Below are 22688 nucleotides of genomic sequence, written 5' to 3' on the forward strand. Positions count from 1 at the left end.
ATTTTAATAATTGATTCGCAAAGCGGAAAATTATTTTCAAACTAGTCACATAAATGAAATTTTGTTGATTGTTATGGATACCCATCAAATAAACTGTAATGATTCAGTTTAATTACTACAATAAATAATTATTTTTAGTAGAAACGTGCGAACACAAAAGTTGAAATTTCACATTGTGGAGATTAATTATGATCATCCATTAATCATCATCCACGTGACGTGTTTTTGTGAAGAAGATCATTTCAAACGAAATAAAGAAAACTAATTTAGGACTTTGATAAATTAGGAACAATCTGTTTTACTAAGCCTATTACATTGTAATTAAACAGAATTCAACTAAATATTTTCTCAGTTTAGCAAAACAGGATAGATTTTATTATTATAGGAATGTTTAATGTTGTTTTGAACAATCCATAATGTTTAAAATAAGCCCTTAATTGGCATTGGTCGAAATGTGTTGTCTCAAGTAAACTTCAACGAAATTTTAGTAATAAAATGGCAACTGTTATTAACAACTTTGCCTTCTTGGAAAAGCTTTTAATTCACCAATCTGAAAGTAGAAGAAAATAGAAAGAAGTAGTAGTCCATATTCTTTCAGTTGAGTCGCAAGAGTACGAAAGGAAGGAAATGTTTCCTGTTTGATCGCCTCTTCAGTTTTAAGATCTTTTTTTCCCCCTAGGGTCTCACCCAGCCCTAAATGGGTCTAGTTTAAGTTTTTTGTTTAATTTTAATTTAATGTGCTATAGTTAGTTTTTTTCTCCATAATGAGCTTTGTTCACCTATTTAACTATGTTAAATTCACTAATTCGTTATAACATGGGTCTCTCTGTCTCTCCCCTTGTAAAAAGACAGTAGTCACATTGATCGACTGATTTGAGCTCCTGAAGATGGTCATTTATGTGACCGAAACTTGTTGAGCAGACCTTACCATCTAAGGTCATAATAAAGTATTGTGGAGAAGACTGTTTGTCATTTCCTTCCTTTCGTAGAAGAAAATAGTTTGCATGTTCTGATTTTCGGAGTTTGTACTTGGATTCTATTTTGAAAGTTTTATTACATCACTATTATTACCAGTATACCAGTAGGTTGAAATAGTCATTAACATAACTTAGGACCAGTACTTTCTCTTCAGAATTATATTATTTTAAATATAATTTCTACAGAAACCGTGAAATCATACGATGTTTGTATTTGCTTACAGATTTCCACTGTCGTTTTCGCTGAAACTGCACCGAATATTTCCCTCATGTGTTAAATGTCCCATAGGAGCAGTGCATTTTCACCAGAATGCCAGCGATAATTGCATTCTAAAGTGATAATTGCATTTCGATAATTGCACTGTACGTATCTATAACGACTGCATTGTTGTAGAGCCTGTTGCTAGTACATTAATTGTTGTCCTTGCGCAGTTTTTTGACTGTTTATAACCAAACAATATCAAACGCGATGTCAACAAAAATTAATAAAAGGTTTGGAAGTTGCTCATTGAGTTCCATTGAGCAATCTATAGTTGCAGCAAAACCAAAACATTTTCTTTATTCGGGAAATATTCCCCAAAATTACATTCGTGCTTAAAAATGACCTGATAATTCTGCGTTCAAACTTGTTATCTTTGCAAACTGCATTCGGTCATTTTCATATTTTTTTCGAAAAAATCCATCCACCTCCATCTTCGGTGTCGGGCTCTTTCGCCAAAAAAATATGAAAACCAAATTACCCCCGATTATTTATTAGTTCCTACCGAGTAGGAAATTTGAAGACATCTTGAAACGATTTCTCATTGAAGATACAAATTATAAAATTTTTTCACAATTTATTTCAAAATGCATGACAGGACATTCAATTGCAAAACAATGGGTTGAATGCAAATTAGTTTGTACGAGTCTTTACCAAAGCGATTATTTTGATATACAATATTTCCGCCAAGAAACGATATTTTTGCAATATTAGCGTGCCCTAAATAAATATTTTCATACGCTGGAGGCAAGACGGCAAATATATCGAGTTTCCATTAGATAGTATAAATTCTGCAAATAGATTTAGCTCTTGAATAGCTAGTGCAAGCTCGTCGAAAGGCAATTGTGATGTTACGGAAACTGGATTACTTTGCATTTTAGAAGCGTTCTTATTTAATACTCTTGTCACATATCAATAAAATCGATTTACAATAGCATGAGGAATGTGTCATTTACAGGATGTGTGAAGTCATATCAGAAACAGATTGGTTTCATTAACCAAAATTTTCGGAAAAATTCTTAAATATCATGGCCGAGCACAGCGTAAAACTAAAGATTAATATTATTTGAAACTTAAAACATGAGGCATAAGCACAATCGAACAAAAATTACTTAAAAAAATTATGTCATTGCCACTTTCCATTCATTCACCGTTCCGAAATTTGGCTATGATCAAATATATGCGTATTTTTGATACTGCAGATCTAAACAGTTGGCAGTTTTACCATTTCCTCAAGTTCTTCAACTATGAATTCATTCTTCTTCCTATGAATCTTTTGTCCATTATTTTTCGTTGGATAGTAAGACGCAGCAGACGGTATTTTTCTGCCCTCATGACATGTCCCAAGTATCATTACATGCATAGTAAGTAAATTCTTTCTTTTTCTGCATCCTCCGCAAAACCTCCACAATTGCCACTCTCTGTCTACGATATTCTTAGTATTCTACAGAACATCTACATTTCAAATGCTTCTATCTTAGTATCGACCTTTTTCAGTGTCCACGCTTCCATTCCGTAGAAAAGAACCGACAGCACGTAACATAACCCGAATTTTAAGCTTAAGGCTTAGATCTTGCCCCCGGAACACCTTCTTCATTTCAGTAAATATGGCTCTAGCTTTTTCCACTCTAAACCTGATTTCTTCAGAGATATCGTTATTTTCGTTGATAACAGTTCCCAGGTATAGTAATGTTACGGTTTGGGCCTACTATACTCGAGTCAGGATGAAACCGATGCGCCGCAATATCTGGCCGGGCGCGTATTAAAGTAGGCCACAGTTAGGAAGCGCCGCACCTGGAAGATTCGAAGCAAATCGCGAAGCGTTTCGCGGTCATTCTAGAACGTGGTTTGTGAATATAAAAGACGCGGCGTCGACGTCGGCGTAGGAAGTAGAGTAGTGTGGTAGTAGTGAATTTGGGAACGCGGTAAAGTTTAAATAGCGGAATAATTGTGGAATTATTATATATTAATTAATTATTGTACGGAGTGTTTTGAAGTATTAATAAAGTTATTAATTGTTGAGTTAAACTGACTTTGTGTAAACCCACGGGAAAATCGTAACAGTAATTAAGATACCAGGGCATTATTTCCTATAATGCCTGTGGTGTCTTCAATGTTTAATGTTCGACTTTCATTCTGTAGATATGTATATAAAAAATGGTCAGAGGGCATTATAAACAATAATGCCCTCACCTGAGACCATTAATAGGTGTAATTATTAATGAAATAATGACCCTGTCGGACATTAATTATATTTTCTCACAGGCTCAATTTTTTGACCATGCACGATTATGTCAGGGAAGTTTTGTGGTGATTTAGATAACACCATTATTTTTGTTTTGCTGATGTTAAGTGATAATCCGTATTTTTCACTGCATTCTACTATATTCTGTTAATTAGTATCTAAAGATCTTCTGGAGTTTCTGCAATTACAACCGTGTCATCAGCATATTTTATGTTGTTTATTGGAATGCTATTTACTCTAATATCTATATCTTCTTTTGTTTGTGATGTCCTCTGAATATAGGTTAAATCAGATTGGTGAGAGTACACATCGCTGTCTTACGCATTTCTTGATCTCAATTTCCGTGGTGGTTTCTTGCTCTATTTGAATATTAGCTTTTTGGTTATAGTAAATCCTGATGTCCATTTTATCCAAGCTTTTTTCTACCAGCAGTCTCATTCGCTTATCGTGACGTACTTTATCGAACGCTTTGTTATAGTCATTGAAGCACTAAGTATCAACTTTTTATAGAAACTTGAAATTCTGGAATTAGAATAAGTTAAATACGTGCTATATTTTAAAAGTGTTTTTAGGTATTTTTACTTCTGGTTGGACTTCTGGTTAAATGGGACACCCTGTATGTTTTTGCACTTTTGGATTCTGCTTCTTGTTTCAGACATATGTTGTGTATTATGTCCTGTACCTAAATATAATCGTTTTGGCGATATTTGAACTTTTGAACTTAAATAAAAATGTGCCTCAGACTAGTTTTAAATATCGCCATAAACCTCATATTTTGCTAAATGTTAAAACACATTGTTTAAACGTTATGCTTCTGTCCTTTTCCATGATCATAATAATAGCGTATATAAACAACCTTAAATAAATCTTGTGATCAAGTTTTTTAAGTCAATTTTTCACCTTGAAACAAGAAAGAAAATGTGAATATTGACTATTTAGTCCAATTATAAAGTTAATTTTCAGGTCTGAAACGTAATTTAATTAAATTTCGCTGTAATTTCCTTTTAACTTTAAGAATTAACTTTAGAAATAAAATAAAAAATTATAATTTATGCATACCCCAACTATGCAGAAAATCATTAATTCGTAATTATTTCAAAAGTATCAATTACTCAAATAAGTAACCTAATACAAACTTACCCTAATTTTGAACAGGAAATACAATAAAATAAAAAAATAGGGATGTTCCATTTGAAAAACTTGCCTTTCTGCCCTATTTAAATCTGACTTTTTGAGGCCAATTTTCAATTCATTTTTGACGTTTTTATCAGTCACTTTTAGGACAAATCTTGTTTAACAAGAAAAAACTGTTTTCTGATATGTGTAAATTAATAGTATATTTTATTACCAGTCCAGAAAGAAAGACAAAGCCGACACGGGAAGTCATGCGAGAACGGAAAAAACCAATTCGAACGTCTTATAAAAGATACTTTTTCTAATTTTGGCATATAAAGTGACACTTTTCAAAACTGATTAGAGTGACAAAACGTTTTACTTTATGTAACTAGTTACAATGTTACAAGTGAATATTTGTTATAAATCACTTTAAAAGATGGTTTTTACCGCTTTTTGGTCAAAATTAGAAAAAATTATGTATGCAATACGTTTCGAAAATGTCTTATTGTGTAACTCATTCAAATTGTAGGACCTCGCTGCGCTCGCCCTACAAACATTCATTCGTTACACAAAATCAATCTTTTCGTAACTGGTTACATAAATAGCTATTTCATTATCAGACTCTGAATAGTTATTTACCGATAGATAAATGACAACATTATACAAAAAATCTGTCTAGAATTCGACGTAGAATCCGTTTTGCGTTTGCCTTTTTTGGTATGGTGACAAAAGTTGACAGAAGCCATTCGTTTCGTATTTCTCCAGTTTTGTAGATGCAGTTAAAAAGATCGACTAGAGAATTCACTGAATCACCTTGCCCAAGCTTTCTACCAAGAAAGAAGTTTTCATGTAAGCACGTCTGTACCCGGTGATTTAGCATTCTTCATTGTTACTAGCGCGTTTTTTGTTTCTTCTTTACTTATTTTTGGTTCTTTATCGCGTTGTACGTTATCTATTTTATGTTCTTGTCTTTCATTGTCAAACAATTTTTCTACATAGTTCCTCCAAGTCATATGCTTTTATTGTAATTCGGTTGTCATTTCCTCGTTTTCGTTGCATAATTGATTGGTGTAGCTTCCGTTTTTGTATACTTGTGTTTTAGTTCCAGTTCTTCAATTTCCTCGCACTTTCTTTCATAAAAATGTCTTTAGCTGTCCTTATTTTATTTATACTTTTGTCTGCATTTTATCTTGCAATGCCTTTGTGCGTGTCTCAGATAAGAATGATTACATGAGAATTTCAACGGTACTAGATCCAACTTTAGTTAAATGAAAGAAAAGTTGCAGACTGATCTGCCTAAAAATAATCTGAGATAATAATATATCCAAGTTAATCAAGTTTTAAATACTGTTTTGTTGATACTGGTTGAAAACCAAACAAGATTATCTGAAAACTACCTATATTTTTCTTATTGCAAGAGATGATATTGTACTATTATGAAAATTTTATTTTCCAATTCAGAATCATTGTGCTTCCTTATCCTTTTATATTAAGTTTTTATAATCCTAGTTCTTGCACCCAAATAATATGAAAATATTTCAAATATTTTTTCTTTGTTTTCACCATATATCAAAGGAACAGTACCTGCGGATTTAAAGATTTAAAACAATATTTACCCGGTAGCTGCTGTGCAACATCTGTTGAAATCTGTACTCCTCAACTCATTCTTCAAATATATTGTGTATTTATTTGTTTGCAAAAATTTTGGCAAAAAATAGTACTTTTAAAAATTATTAAAATGTTTTTCGTTCCTGTGTTTGTTTTACTAAAATTTGTATTTTTCTGTTTGTTTAGTGTCATGAGGAAGTCAAAATAAAAATAATAAAACGTCGGAAAATTTATTACTAGTCATTTACTAAACTAAACCTATACAGGGTTTTTCAATGAAAAGTAGCCACCCTGAATATCTTCCAAAATAATTTATCTGTTAGAAAATGCTAAGACACGTCAACAAAGATTGCAAAGGGGACATCTTTTTACGTAGGATTTGAATTTCTGCCATCAGCTCCTTTGCCGCCATAGCCACCCCCACTAAGTTTTCAAATGGCACCATACCCTGTGTGGCACATCGTTGGAAAGGGTATTTCATAAGGAATTAATTGCACTATTTTATTTGTACATTTGCTTTGAATTGAGACCAAAAAAAATAAAAACTACGTTTTGTGTTTATTTTTTGTTAACTGCAGAAATAATAGCAAATAGCGGTTATCAATTAAATGATCGATTGAATGGCTCAAAATAACCTCCGTTAACTTCCATACAATAATACAAGCGACTTTGGAAGAGTTCGCGAACATTTGTGAGGACTTGCGGTGTCAGTTGTCGGCATTCATGTATTATTCTCTGCCTAAGGGCTGCAATATTTAATATTGGGTATGGGTTTCCCTAAACCAATGTGGATTCGTGTCTGACCAATACCTACAGTTATGCCTGTTCACTTCTCCATTCAAAAAAAACATACACTCATCACTGAACCAAATATTGTACAAGTTCACGTTGTTTGTCAGATTAGTAGACATAATTTCACAAAATTGTAGTCTTCTATCATAGTCATCTTCGTTCAATTCCTGAACCAATTTTACCTTGTATGGATGAAAATTGTGTTTTTTTAAAATTCTCCATACACTGCTTGTCGAAACACCCGATGCATGGGAAATTTGATTTAAAGACTGATTATTATCCATTGCAACGTGTCCCAAAACAGCAACTTCAATTGGTTCATTAATAATTTGTCTTTCAGGTTGATGTTTTTTGTTTGTCACTGAACCAGTTTCCATGAATTTTTGCATCAACTTTAAGACATACTGATGACCAATTAATTTATCTGGATGGATTGCATTGAAAGCGCGCGCGGCAGCTCGTGCACAGTCGTTTGAAATAAAAACGTACAATTTCTATTCTTTCGGCAGTCGTGTAAACCATATTGACAACGTTCCTTCAAAACGAACTTACAAGTTGACCGACTGAGGCAAAAACATGGAATGGAAAACAGGTATTCGGTAGTGTTATCAGCAGTTTGACCAAAATAACAAAAAAATGTTTTTATTTTTTTTTTGTCTCAATTCAAAGCAAATGTACAAATAAAATAGTGCAATTAATTCCTTATGAAATACCCTTTCCAACGATGTGCCACACAGGGTATGGTGCCATTTGAAAACTTAGTGGGGGTGGCTATGGCGGCAAAGGAGCTGATGGCAGAAATTCAAATCCTACGTAAAAAAATGTCCCCCTTGCAATCTTTGTTGACGTGTCTTTGCATTTTTTAACAGAGAAATTATTTTGGAAGATATTCAGGGTGGCTACTTTTCATTGAAAAACCCTGTATAATAATATACACTGGGTCAATAAAAAAAACAACATTTTTAGTATGTGTTATTTTTAATTTCAGAGATGCCCTGTCACATCAAGTGGCTCATCATGTCAAACAAGACAGACAACTGGACATGATCCAAAATGTGACCGATCTACTAAGAAAGACGTTTTCTTCGCAATTCGTTTTTCCAGCTTTAGGACACGACGATCCATCAGCTAGAAAAGAATTAGGAAAAATGTGGAGTCAATGGCTACCTACCGATGCTATGCGAACATTCGAAACAGGTAAGTTGATGTTAAAGCAAAAAAACTTTGCTATAACAGCATTGCAAACATTTAAGTTTCTGGATTACGCTAGTAATAACGGTGACATGTAATTTACGATTTGCTGGGAAAAGGTCGAGCTTTAGAGTTACGGACTAGCTTAAGATTAAGCTGAGAATACAGGGCGGTAGTGAATCAACACGTCACGAAAACCAGCTCGTTAAATCATGTGTTTAAAATCGGACCCGGTATATTATGACCGAAGGCCGGCCTTCAACATATCCGATTTATTGCCAGCTGCCGATGCTCCGACCAAAGTCGTATTAATCATACGTTTTGGTGATAAATTTTGTCGCAGTGGAAGATTCTGGCTCAGTGAGCATTTTCGAATTAAAAACCGGGATTTATGGTGGATGGTGGTTTGATTTTGCGGTGTGAATTACGTGTAACCTGAAAAATAGAGGAGAATTTGTCCCAGGCTTTCGCCAGCAGCAAATTGCTAATTTTATTGTGAGCTCCCGGAGAATAAACGATAATTCAGTTGGGCCGCCAATATGTCGTTGGTTTGATGGAAAAATCGTATTTCGAGTCTTTTCTTTTTTTCAATTGACAGCAGGTCATTTCTCTGCCAATTTTATTACTCGCATATACAACTCAAAACAAAGATATCATACATGTAATGTTACTATGGTGCTTTATAATTATTTTGATGCATTTTTTTTTGGAATAACCTTGTTCACAAACTAACCTAATTGCTGAGAACGTGAAAACTAATTTGCAGACTGTCGCACATAAAACTTATTTTTTTCACTGAGGTTATTTCTCACAGCTATTTTTATCTCCTGTATAGGGTCGGCCAAAATGGACATATTTAAAGGGAAAGTGCTCTTATTAATAGAGATAGGCAAAAACTGATGTCGGTGTCTGATGATATTGAAGGATGGGCTCCCTTCGGAGAAGACACTTAGGCCGCTATCCGGGCCCATTGTGACCCATCACAAGCTTGTACCCCTTCATTTCGGTGGCCCTGACAAAGCCGCGAAGCCTCCTTGGCCGGGTACCTTGAATATACAGGGTAATTCAAATTCGACCCTCACCATTGGGATCTCAGAAACCATAAGAGATACGAGAAAGTTTAAATTGGGGCAAAGTTGCGCAATATAAAGCTCAACCAAATGCTGTTTTAAAAATTTTGATTTTCCGAGTACTTCCGAAGATATCCGAAAAAAACTGAAAATTTGATTTTTTGTTTTTATTTATTTCTAACCTTATTTGAAGAGATATCCCAAAACTAAAAGCATCTTTTCATTGCCACTTTTTCCTAGCTATTCGATGATGGATTCAAATTTGCCACACGACGTTTCGTTTTCTGTCAGTCATCATCAACTTTCTTTTTTCTTATGGGCGCCATATTGGATTTTTAGCCCACCAAATAGTACGTTTTATTCTGATTTTAGTGATGTATAATAACTTATGATTTGCTTCATAAATAACAAAATAATTTAATAAAAACTATTTTTACTTTAGTTATTGGCTTTGAGTTAATGGGCCGTTTTAAAAAATGTCATTGTTTGACAGTACTTGTCAAACACGATAATTCGGACGATCATTAGAGCGTCAATCATAGTTAAAAATGTATCTAGAAAAGAAACCCCCGCAGAAAATGTTATTATTATACAAGCATTGCTGAACTATTTAGGTTAATCAGAAAAAGAGATTTGTTAGCATTATCTCTAACTTAAAAGGCTTATTTATGTTTCCATCATTTTAGGAACTTCATTTTTTGCCAAATTTCAATTTTTTATAATGTTAAGTGCAAGTTTATAGTTATTTATTTTGGAAGTGACAAACCATTTTTTATTCATTCATATTTATTCGAGTGAATAAACCGGTTTAAGTCACGTGTCTTATACAGTATTTTATTAAATTTCGACTTCTTATATTAAAAAAAAAACTAAAATTAAAGTTCTATTAAATTTGCACAGCGCTCCGTAGATGTAACATTGATGTTTGTTTGTTTACATCTGTAAATAGGCGAATGTCATTCAGAGTGATTTAATAGTTACTTTGCAGCAAGTGACTTATACCATTCTTTATTCACGAAAAGAACAACTAGGTCCACAAGCGTAGCGAGTGGCCTAAGCTCTTCGAGTGAATAAACCGGTTTAAGTCACGTGTACACCTTTGTGACTAAGTATGTTCAGGCCAATTGCGTGTGACAAGTACTACCAAGTAATCTTCATAAAACGTCTCATTAACTCAAAGTTAACTAAGGTAAAATCTCTAAAAGCTCTAATGATCGTCCGAATTATCGTGTTTGACAAGTACTGTCAAATAATGACATTTTATGAAACGGCCCATTAACTCAAAGCCAATAACTAAAGTAAAAATAGTTTTTATTGAATTATTTTGTTATTTATGAAGCAAATCATAAGTTATTATACATCACTAAAATCAGAATAAAACGTACTATTTGGTGGGCTAAAAATCCAATATGGCGCCCATAAGAAAAAAGAAAGTTGATGATGGCTGCCAAAAAACGAAACGTCGTGTGGCAAATTTGAATCCATCATCGAATAGCTGAGAAAAAGTGGCAATGAAAAGGTGCTTTTAGTTTTGGAATATCTCTTCAAATAAGATTAGAAATAAATAAAAACAAAAAATCAAATTTTCAGTTTTTTTCGGATATCTTCGGAAGTACTCGGAAAATCGAAATTTTTAAAACTGCATTTGGTTGAGCTTTACATTGCGCAACTTTGCCCCAATTTAAACTTTCTCGTATCTCCTATAGTTTCCCAGATCCCAATGGTGAGGGTCGAATTTGAATTACCCTGTATAAGGGGTTGATTGCACTCTTACCCCAAAGCTTTTTTCTGATCGTCGCAAGTGCCGGACACTATGTGAGAACGTGTATCGGAGTTTCCACGTCTTTCAGACACAAGCGACATTCCGTATCCTGTGAGAGACTCATAATGTGCATGTCTTCTCATCTGACAGTGAGCCGTGAGAAGTCCTGTCACACAACTGATGTCCTTTCTGGATATTTCTATAAGAGACTTCGACTTTTTTCTTGGAAAGAAGCCCATCAGACATCGCGACTGCCGTATGCCTCCGGCCTCCTCCCAAGCAATATCGGATCTTGGCCAGAAGATACGGTCCACAATGGCGGATCCGACCGCTCCGGCTAGTCCTTGCCGAATCCCGTTTGTCCTTGGCCGATCCGAGACTCTGTTGGACAAGCCGGATGTACTACTGAGACCCATCGTTAGTGCCATCGGAAGCCCTACATATAAGGTAGCAAAGTACCTTACAACGCTTCTTCAACCGAAAATAGGAAAGACGGACACCTTCATAAGGACTCAGCACATTTTGTAGATAAATTGCATGCCTTAACATTATCTCCAGGTGACGTCCTTGTGAGTTTTGATGTTGTTTCTTCATTCACTATGGTACCCATAAAAATGATTATGGAGCAGATAGAACGAAAATTTCCACTGGCCATTGCCAAATTGTTCAGGCACACCACTTACTTCCAATGGCAGGGTGAATTCTTCGAACAGAATGATGGTGTAGCAATGGCCAGCCCTCTCAGTCCGGTAATAGCAAACTATTTTATAGAAACATTCGAACTAAATGCTCTGGCCCTCGCTCCAAAGAAACCAAAGTGCTGGTTTCGATACGTTGACGATACTTTTGTAGTTTGGTATGTTGTATTCAATTTACTATATGGAGACCGAAAAAGAAGGAGGTTTACCTTTCCTGGATGTAATGGTGACAAGGAAATCTGATGAAACATTGGCCCACAAGGTGTATCGAAAACCAACACATACGGGCGGTTACCTCATCTAATCATCACCTTAGCCAAAAAGGAGGAGTGATCAAAACTCTATCGGAGCGGGCAAGAAAGATTTGCGAACCATCAGTCGAGTCAGTCATCGACGAGAGAAACGGAAGAGCACTTAGACCGTTACTTAATTGCCTTTGATAATGTCAGGAAGAAATTACATTGGACCACGGCTTATAAGCCAGGATAACTTTCATATTTCAGTTTTGACCGTCCGTGGAAGCATTCATAGCATCAATTGTTATTTCTGACTGTTTCTTCTGATAAACTTTTCAAAACGTCTGTATTTTATTTCATTTTTGAATGGTTTGAATTCTAGATAGGTTTTGTATCATGTTATCAGCAATTGAGGCATCCTAATGACAAATTTATTTTCCATATTTTTCAGAATTCCATGGGATATTTGAACAATTTCTATTCTGATGCGGTTCTCTGGCTCTTTAAGATTGTTAGGTCATTGTCTGTAAGCTTTGTGTTCGCGGATATAGGCACGTGTGGACTGTATTTATTGAATTAAATTAAACTCTTGTCTTGATACCTAAATCACTTCACTTTATTAAACTTTAACATGAAAATATAAAACAAAACTACTACTAAAGAGCACACTGCTGTCTCTCTAATAATTATGACATGACGAAGACAAAAAATGCAATGTTGCCTCTTGTTGGATCTCGCATCCAACACTTTGCTCATTAACTAACTCAATCCCATGGACTTAAATCCCGGGATTTTGGTGGCCATTCTATCTATCCTCTCCTCTCAGTCAATTTACCTGAGAAAACATTAAGTAGATTCTTACAGCAACGCAGTGGTGTCAAGGCGCTTCATCTTGGTGGAATCACAAATCGTTTCTATTTGGAAATAGTTGGTTCTGTACGGTTAACGTAACCAATGAGCATAACACTAGCTTCGTCTGAAAAAATCCCTTTTGATACAAATCCCTCATATTTCTTATAACATCTAACATCTTATAATAGCTCGCTCATAATTCAAACCTGTTATCCAAATCATCTTCGAACAGTTCCTGAACCAGGTGTATTTCATATGGATGCCATTTTTTAAGCGTTTAAAGTATTGTTGCATGGTGTAAAGTGATGATATCCAATGCTACTTGTCTGGTGCTGTTGCTTGGATCTTCCTGCAAACAAGAAATATGTCAAGTTTCTTATCTGTGGGACTTTTTCACAATTTTGTTAATTGTGGATTTATAAATGGATTATCGATTAGAATACTAATTATGGTTAAACAAATTAGACAGTTGTCTCAATTTTAATACTTTTTTTTATTATCTTTATTATTAAAAAACCAACATCTCGTCCTCTAAATCACCCCAAATGCAAATAAAAAAAATTAAAAGTTCCAGTGATTCAACCCAAATAGCGATTGATGAAATTTCTCCAAAGATTAGAGGATCAATTCCAGACAGACGTCGGATCCTTTCTAAAAAAACTATCCTTTCTACAAGAAGATCACCTACTCAGTAGCGAAATTTCTAGTCGCATATTATCCTTTTGTTTGTATTTTCTTCCGCACTACACGGTTGTGGTCAAACTGTACTGTACTCTGCTCTACACATTATTTTCGCAAGATTTCACGTTTTTGAGCCGTTGCAGCGTATTTTGATTACCTATTCAAGGGTTAGAGAACTTTCACATTAAGATGCTAATGGAGTCTTTCTACATAATTTCTGGCTACTCTAACAATCCTTTCTGTGATTTGCCTCACCTGGAACTCCCGATGTGGATTTTTGTTACCGAATATACCAAGGAGCACAATGTTTATTAGTCCATGTTCATGAAATCCTGCAATGAATGTCCGGCTGCACCCAAGCCATGAAGCCCTGCACGGTCACACCACCATAAGGAAGGAAAAAAGGAAAAAAGAAAAGCCTCCTCCCTTTTAAAAATTTTAACCTGTTCAGTGTTTAACTTGTGAATGTGCACCGCGGTTTTTGTTGTGTGACGTCCCTTTCGTGTCTACTTGGTCTCCTTTAGATAAACATGCAGTTTTGACATCATTCAACTTCCTTGGGTTTTGATTAAGTTTTTTTCCCCTTTACATCTGGGTTCAGCTGTCCCCCCTTGTAGAATGAAAGCCAGCAGACTAGTGATCTAGTTAAGCCTCTGAAGATGGGTGTCTGAATACACCCTAAACATGTTAGGCAGATAACAACTTATTTAATATATATTTGTGGAGATCGACTCTGAGTTTTACTTTCACTTATATCTATTTATTTGTTTCATTGGTATATCTGTGTAATCACCATAACCTTTAGAATTATTATTAATTTTTATATCTAGCTACTTCTTGCGGTGTAATTAACCCTATTTGTAATAAAGTTTATTTCACTTCTTAAGGGATAATCTTCACCAAATTTTTGTAGAAAAAAGAAGAACTTAGATGATCTGGCGTAATATGGCAACATATTTGATGATATTTGATGGTATCGGTGTGAATGATTTCTTTTTTCTCTTTAACAATCTTATATTAACTAACATCTAAAAATCAGGTAAATATTAGTTTACAATATGCATTCACTAGAAAAGGTAGAAGTCTTCGGTGCAAGTCCAGTTAAATGTGGATTTGTATTTATTATAATAATGTATGTTTGAGTGCCAAAAATGATTTTCTAGCACTTTATTATTACATGAAAATCGTAGTAATGTTATGATAAACATTCCCAGAGCTCCTTCCCAGAGAACAGGCTTTTTGGGAAATAAGCAACGTTGCATTATATATTTGCACTATTTATCTAGGGTATCCGAAAATATTTTGAAAGATTTAATCATAAATTAAATCTAACCTTCCATCCAGGTCCTATGCAGTCAAGGCAAGACAGTAAAACCGTTGGCAAAAATAATACTAAAAATAGTTAAAATTTGAAAAAAAAAACGCGTACCTGTGTAATATTGTATGTATAGGTTAACAAAAGTGTCACTTTACTATATGCAGGCAGCTGTTATCATTAAAATATTAAATTAAAAACACCAAAAACCCTTCTAAAATCTATTTACAATCTAACGAGTATTAACGCTTTATTTACAACCCTTGATTATGCACCAGTATTCAGGAAAAATGAAATATTTTGAATAATAACCTTTAAAGCTCGAGCGAACGACCTCATTTTGTATTCAATACACAACATTACTTCCTCATTCAACTTTTCCTCTGTTAATTAATAAATGTAATTTTCTACGAGTCCTAAAAAATTAGTGCCTGTACAAGAATGAGGTGAGTTAAGTGATGGAACAACAAACTGAATAACCACACAAAACTTGTACCAAGCATATCCCTTTAATTAGATTTCTTTTATCTTTCCAGGGAAAGTAATTTAGTGTCAGGCAGAATAAAATAAAAAAAAACTAACGCACCTAATTAAGTTGGCAATAAAATTAAACATAAAAGCGCTCCTAGTGCTAGGCAAAACGCTTTTTATTGTTAATATTAAATAACTCGATTTCAAGCTAGGAAAGCGTTTTTCAATTAAGTACTTCTGTTGAATACTTCACAAATAGCCATGTGAAAAACATGCTTATTAACAACAACTAATTTCATGAAATTGGAATGTAGTCTCCTTGACGTCATTGCTAGAATTTTATCGTAGATTCCGGAATTATTAGGAAAATTTCTTCCCCTTTTAAAGCAAAGAATAGGAGACGAGTTCTATTGAAGAAAATATGCGGAATAAAAGGCTGTAATTTCATTTTGCAAGAAGCAATTCTTTTCTGGGCCACTGCTAATGGATTGGATTGGCAAATAAACTAAGTAACCTAGAGAGTTTTTACCTAGTTTTTGTTCGTAATTTTCTTTAGAAAAGCGTACTTTTATTCTGTGATTAAAACCCCATTTATTCGATGTTTTTAATATGATAATGATAAAGAAGTAGTCCATAGCAAACCTAATAAGGGTAATTTTGATTTAAAGTGTCAAAAAGAAGTTATTGGCATATATATATATATATAAACAATCTTTATTTTCAAAAGAAAAAACGGCTATCGACCGTTACGGTCTTTCTGCCTATGTATACATGTTTTTTTTTTATATGTACAGGTTATCTTATTTCTAATTATCTAAAGAAAAGAAAAAAAAAAAATAGTTTCAATTAAAATGTTCTAATAGGGTGAGAGCGGGGAATAGGTAACGGGATTGTCTGGTCTGTCTTGTTATGCATAGTGGATTTACAATTGTCCAGTTGTTTGGGTTATTTTTCCACTTGGTTTGTAGTTGTATGAGTCTGTCAGTTATTTTAGTCATGTTCGTACGTTCGTAGAGAAGTTGGTTGGAAATTTTTTTTTTTTTTTTTTGCACCTCCATTTTGTTTCCTGTTTGATCGCCTCTTCTGCGGATGGTGTACAAATTTTAAACTCTTTTTTCCCCATAGGGTCTCACCCAGCCCTAAATGGGTCTAGTTTAAGTTTTTTGTTTTTTGTTTTAATTTAATGTGCTAGAGGTAGTTTTTTCTCCATAATGAGCTTTGTTCGCCTACTGAACTATGTTAAATTCACTAATTCGGTATAACATGGGTCTCTCTGTCTCTCCCCTTGTAAAAAGACAGTAGTCACATTGATCGACTTATTTGAGCTCCTGAAGATGGTCATTTATGTGACCGAAACTTGTTGAGCAGACCTTACCATCTAAGGTCATAATAAAGTATTGTGGAGAAGACTGTTTGTCATTTCCTTCCTTTCGTACTCTTGCGACTCCACTGAAAGAATATGGACTACTACTTCTTTCTGAAATTATTAAACTCCTTGATCTTTCCTATTGTCACATATGCCTCTGAGACCTGGATTTTAAAAATGGCCAATCAAAGAATAATAGATGCTTTTGAAATGTGGGCCTACAGAAGAATGCTGCGAATATCATACACAGAACATCGTACTAAGGTGTCAATCCTTAAGAAACTAAAAGTTACCACAAGGCTATCAACCAGGATAAACCAGTCATACCTACGATATTTTGGACACATCTCAAGGAGAACGAATGGGCTGGAAAAACTTATTGTGGAGGGAAAGATTAATGGTAAACGACCACGAGGAAGGTCTCCGACGCGTTTTGTGGATCAAACCAAAGAAATCACTCGTGGTGGTCTGCAAGAAGCTTCTCTTTCAGCTCAGGACAAAGCAGGATGGAGAAATACGATCCGAGCAATAGAAACATGATGTCACCATGTTCTCCCGAGAGCAAAAAAGACAAGAGAGAACGAGAATGAAGTAATTAGGGACGTAAATAGCCTGAAGTTGAGTTTAAGGAAAATAGGAATGAAAGTAGATTTGGGTGACCGGTAACTATGGGATAGGTCAGAAAAGTGTAGGTGTAAGGCTGTGGGAAAGTATTAGTTGATTTGCCGGTCAGAAGGGTACAGTTCCTCAAGGGACCAAAATAACTCTCTGGTCAAGTCGGTATAAGGGGTGGTGATTGATGCAAAAGGTGTGTAAGGGGGTTAAGGTGCAGAGGAAGAATGTGGAAACGCATGGATGCAACAGAAATGATACGGGAGTATTTTTGTCTCACTAAAAGAGAAAAATTGAATATTGGCGGAGGTATAGATGATAAATTAATGAATGAAAGAAACGATTAGGGAGAACGGGTAACGTGGGTTCTTTAGGCTAGAATATTTTAGGGATGTTTATTGTAGAAGACATTTTATTAAAGACAAGGTGTGTCGAATTAAACTTAAATAGGTAATTGTTTACTTTGTCAATTTAACCATAAGAAAAATGTATACATATATTAGAATTGTAATTTTTGTGGTTTGGAAATAAGGGAAGCAGGCCATAGATTGGATAATTTTTGATGAAAATGGTGGGTTCTCTTGAAAGTGCTTTTGCTACGTAAATAATTATTCCGGATCGGTAAAAGCCCTTAAACGAGTCGATAAACCGAAATCTACTAATGTTTATACTGTCGTGTGATGCATTGACAATTAATCTTTTTAAATATTTATTTTTCGTATTTCTGGCAGCAATACAATTATTTTTATTGTGAGGTCATTTGAATTTAATTTGGTTCATTGTTTCAGGGGGATACTACATAATCGAAAGGAAAACTAACAAACTTCAAATTGTGGTGCTCAACACTAATTTAATGAAGCGTCAAGATGAAAACGACGAGGATGCTCGAAAACAATGGGATTGGTTGGAAACTGTATTAGAGAAATTCAGCAGAAACAAAGAAACTGTAAGTAGTTTTAGTAATTGCTCATTTATTTCACAGGTAATTCAAAATGATTGTTGGTGCACATTTTCAAACCAAACGTATCACATTAATCATGCTAAATTCATGCAAATTATTCTGGAATTTCCATCAAATTGTTATAGCTTTATTGTGATTGACAAATAAAATTTATTGGATTTATTCGCTTAAGTCACGCTATTTGAACACAAGCTTTATGATTCACTAATGGACAACGGCATTTTTGATGTAATTTACAGAAGAAAATTCCTTACTAATGATTATTGTAAATAAATTACCAACCGCAGTCAACAATTACTGTGATCTAAATTAAAATCCATTTTACAGTTTTAATGATTTGCATAACATAAATTATTCATTTACACTTTTAAATGGATTGCATTAATTTGGATTGGATTTTATGACATAAAATTATAAAATGTATCAGCCGAGGTTACAAAGGCCGGATTTTTACCAAATTAAAAATGAGGCAATTTATTATTTTGATCTTTTCAGTTTAAAGGAAAATTCCACCATCCATTAGGGATTAGTGAATTCAACAATGTTTCAAAGGGATTGCGTGGCGGCTTTTTACTAAATTATTAGCCTGCATTAAACCAGTAACGACAAGTAAATTGTTTGAAATTTTTTTGTATAAAAAGTAATTTAATTTGATTGAACACGGAGAGAAATCGATATTTAATAACTCGCATTTTTTAAATTGACTCCACATCGGAAATGTTTGAAGTATTTCATAAATTATTAATGTATAAAATTATTTTGGTATAGTTTTCAGTATTATGCATATTAATTAAAATTGTTAAAAAGTTCAAAAGTTAGTTAAACAATTTATTAGGTTTTTATTTTAGACTCTTTATTTAAACTGTATTACTTTTTTCGTATTTTTATGCCCCAACGCGAATAATTAGTTCAAAAGCAAAAACGTTAGTAGATTTTAACAATTTGTTATACATGCTGCCACAAATTCGTATTTAAGTATGGGGATCTCAAAAACGGTAACAGATACAGAGTTTTTTATTTTATTGTAATCTTATTTGATGAGATAATTTAAATTTATTCACAGTTTGTCACATTGTCGGTTAAAATTTGCTGAATTATTAATTATTGATGATGGTTGCTCTTATACAAAAGGCATTTTGTTAAATTTAATACATTAGTTATTAAATTGAAAAAATTCGTAAACATTCCTACATATGTCTTTTATTTATCTTTAATTATAAATTGATAGAATATTAGAATATTTTCATTAATTTGGTTTTTCTGCTTCAATCTTCGAAAATACCTTCTTGGCACTTTTCGATTTAAGAAACCCTTTTATTGGACATAAAATTAAAAAAGTAGATATCACCTATTTTATTTATTTTACTTTTGACATTTTACAGCATACATACTAATGTATTAAGTTTAACAACATACAAGACTACTACACAGGAAAACTACTATTTTCTACGAGGAACCCAGACTTAATTTATTTTGCAACATAGATATAAATTCCGCCTTGACACACGCTTGTCACATGCACAGTTTTTGTGTCATATTTAACCTTAACGTCACTGTAACAAGTTTTACGACTGGTGTTTCTATTCATAAATACAACGTGATTTGATCTATTTCATATCGCACGCTGAAAATTGCCTGTGATTGGTCTATTTCTTATCCCACAGTTGTGAAAAGTCTAGGATTCTATATTTGCTCAGCCGGTGGCAATTGCCTACCTATCCGTTCTCTAAACTGTTAAGGAATGAACCAATATCCCTGTAGGAGTGAAAAAAAATATTAAAATCAAATCAATCAGTTTGAAGAAACAGATGCTGAAAAAAAAGCAAAAATTTTGCTGTCCCATTCTTTTTGACGAGCAGTTTAGGTATTTTAGTAAAATTAAAACATATTTATATAAAAGCTAAATAAAGTTACGTAGGAGAAAAAAAAAGAACTAAACTAATAGTAATTACACATACTGGCTTGCTCTAAATACTTAAAAAGGCCCATTTTTGGGTTTGAGGGACTGTTGAACAAACGGTAAATAATAACTCTATATATAAACTCTCACTTTCAATTAATTACCAAATGCTTGCATATCGCTGGGTAGAAAGACAGTAAAACTTATATAATAATTTAATATAAATTATTATTATTTAATAATTTTAAATATTGCATAAGCTCCTGATTTCTATGCCCCAAAACTAGTCGAGCATGCCCTTAAAAGGGCTTTAATAAAGTTTTAGTGGGGAAGATTGTGTGTTATTTCTCCTCCTGGTACAAAGTGTTTAATTTACCCATACACACTAAAACACAAAATTTTACCTATAAATTGAAGCGTTTTTTAATAAATATTTTGGTATTGACCATAATGAAGATGTCCCAGATTTATCTACGACTAGCAATGATCTATTACATATCTTCTTTTCAGTTGCATAATGATGATATTTTCCACTACTAACATGATAAATATATTATTATTGACCGATTAGTAACTTGAGAAATTAATTTGCTCTACCTTAATGGTCATTGTTGACCTATCTCTAGTTCTAATCTGGCACAAACACAACAAAAAACGAAATATTATTAATGTAAATAATAATGTAAATGTCTATTAAGACATAAGACATATGAAATATACTTGACTTGACAGAGACAGATAAATTAGGTTGTCTCTTCATGTTGTTGCTTTGCTGTTGTTATCTTAAATTTTCAAATTTTCAATAAAAGGACCATTGAAAATATGGTTATAGTGAAAAAAACGCTATATTATCCACAGTTTAGACAGCTTTTATTGATCTTATGTTTTAAATCCCGAGGAGTGAAGCGACGAGAGAGAGAAAACTTATTGACATACGGTCAATATAAGCTCCTGTCTAAGCCTCGGTTACTAATATACTATTATCACACTAGTGGCTCATTACGTAACTCAAAGTTAGAGTAAAAAATGACCAAATTTTGACTTAATAGGTAGTGGATAAAGTATTGTATGTACAGGGTGGGCCAAATTCTCTGCCAATTTTATTACTCGCATATACAACTCAAAACAAAGATATCATACATGTATTGTTACTATGATGCTTTATAATTATTTTGATGCATTTTTTTGGAATAACATTATCCAGAAACTAATCTAATTGTTGAGAACGTGAAAACAAATTTGCAGACTGTCGCACATGAAACGTATTTTTTTCACTGAGGTTATTTCTCAGACCGCAATTTTTATCTCCTGACAGGATGAGCCAAAATGGACGTATTTAAAGGAAAAGTGCTCTTATTAATAGAGACAGGCAATAACTGATGTCATTTTCTGAAGCTGAAATTTGATACAAAACTTAATGAAGAAAACCGTTGGTTAATATCTGTCACCGTTTAACAGATATAGGGTGCTCCTCAGAATCCGTACTTTTCTTCAAAACTTCCAAGTGCATTATTTTTATATCTAAAAATACATTTCTATAGCAACTATTCGCATCGAATCCAGTAGTGTAAATAGATTTTTTCAATTAGACACGGTTTTTGAGATACACACAAAAAATCGTTAAAAAGAAAATATTTTGAAATATTGTCACGTTAAGGGGTAGCTCAGAGGGATGAAAATGAGTGCATCTTTTATTTTCGTCAGCGACCTCATTATGCTAACCTTGCTTACTATGCTGGCTACTGGGTGTGCACCGTAACTATTAACACGGGTGTGACATCTCCCCCTTCCAACAAGTGTTCGCCCCGAACACTAAAAGTAAAGCTTATACCTAAAGTCTATCTGCTAATTTTAACCTATAAATGCTATAGGGTGGAGGAAGGTGGTGGAACAAGTCCATTATTTTTTCACCAGATTACAATTTATTAGCTTAATATAGTCCTATTCTTAATGCCTGAGAGAGATAGGGGTGTACTTTTTTTTAAAAACATCACAAATGTTACATTGGGTCACCTTTCAACCGTGCTGATGCGTCTATGAAATGAAATTCTCGTAAATTGCTCATTGTACCCTTCTTTTGGCACTGTATTCTCTAAGCGGCAAACTTCATTGCTTAGCTTCTTTTCTTTATACTGTGTTCTTTGCATGCTCCTTTAGCACACCTATCCTGGTATATATATTGGATTGGACATGTATATATATTTCTTCCTAATTAACGTGAGCCCATTTGGAGATGCTTATTCAGCTTGACTTATTAAAGACTTCGGGTGCCCACGGGTGTAAGTAGAACCGTCGTGGCGGGACCCATCTGAAGATGTTGGCTTCTCCAAAACATAAAGCTAGTTCGCTTTTCAGCAAGGCTGTAGCAGTTGATCGATAGACGCAACAAGAGTGCCAGGTGGACCCTAAAATAAGTAAAATAAGATTCCAATTATTACTTTGTTTACCATTCATCTCTTAAAACATAAATAAAACCTTTATGTATACCAGCACACTTTGTTGTTGTAACCTAAAACTTCATAATTGCACGAACTCGCTAGGTCATCACATACCTACACCTAGGTCAGGGAGCGCGA

General features: G+C 33.9%; 1 protein-coding gene across 2 annotated transcripts in view; it reads left to right on the forward strand.

Annotated features, from left to right (window-relative positions):
* Window positions 1-22688, forward strand: part of LOC145740131 (acid sphingomyelinase-like phosphodiesterase 3b) — a 363835-nt gene that overhangs the window by 300921 nt on the left and 40226 nt on the right. For both annotated transcript variants that reach the window (XM_081995501.1, XM_081995502.1), the window contains exons 4-5: window positions 7986-8194; window positions 18040-18197. In XM_081995501.1, coding sequence (XP_081851627.1) covers window positions 7986-8194; window positions 18040-18197 — 367 coding nt within the window. The remainder of the gene's footprint in view (window positions 1-7985; window positions 8195-18039; window positions 18198-22688) is intronic.

This window comes from Ips typographus, linkage group LG1 (assembly GCF_016097725.1).
Source record: "Ips typographus isolate SLU linkage group LG1, UJ_Ityp_2.0, whole genome shotgun sequence".
Taxonomy (NCBI): Eukaryota; Metazoa; Arthropoda; class Insecta; order Coleoptera; family Curculionidae; genus Ips; species Ips typographus.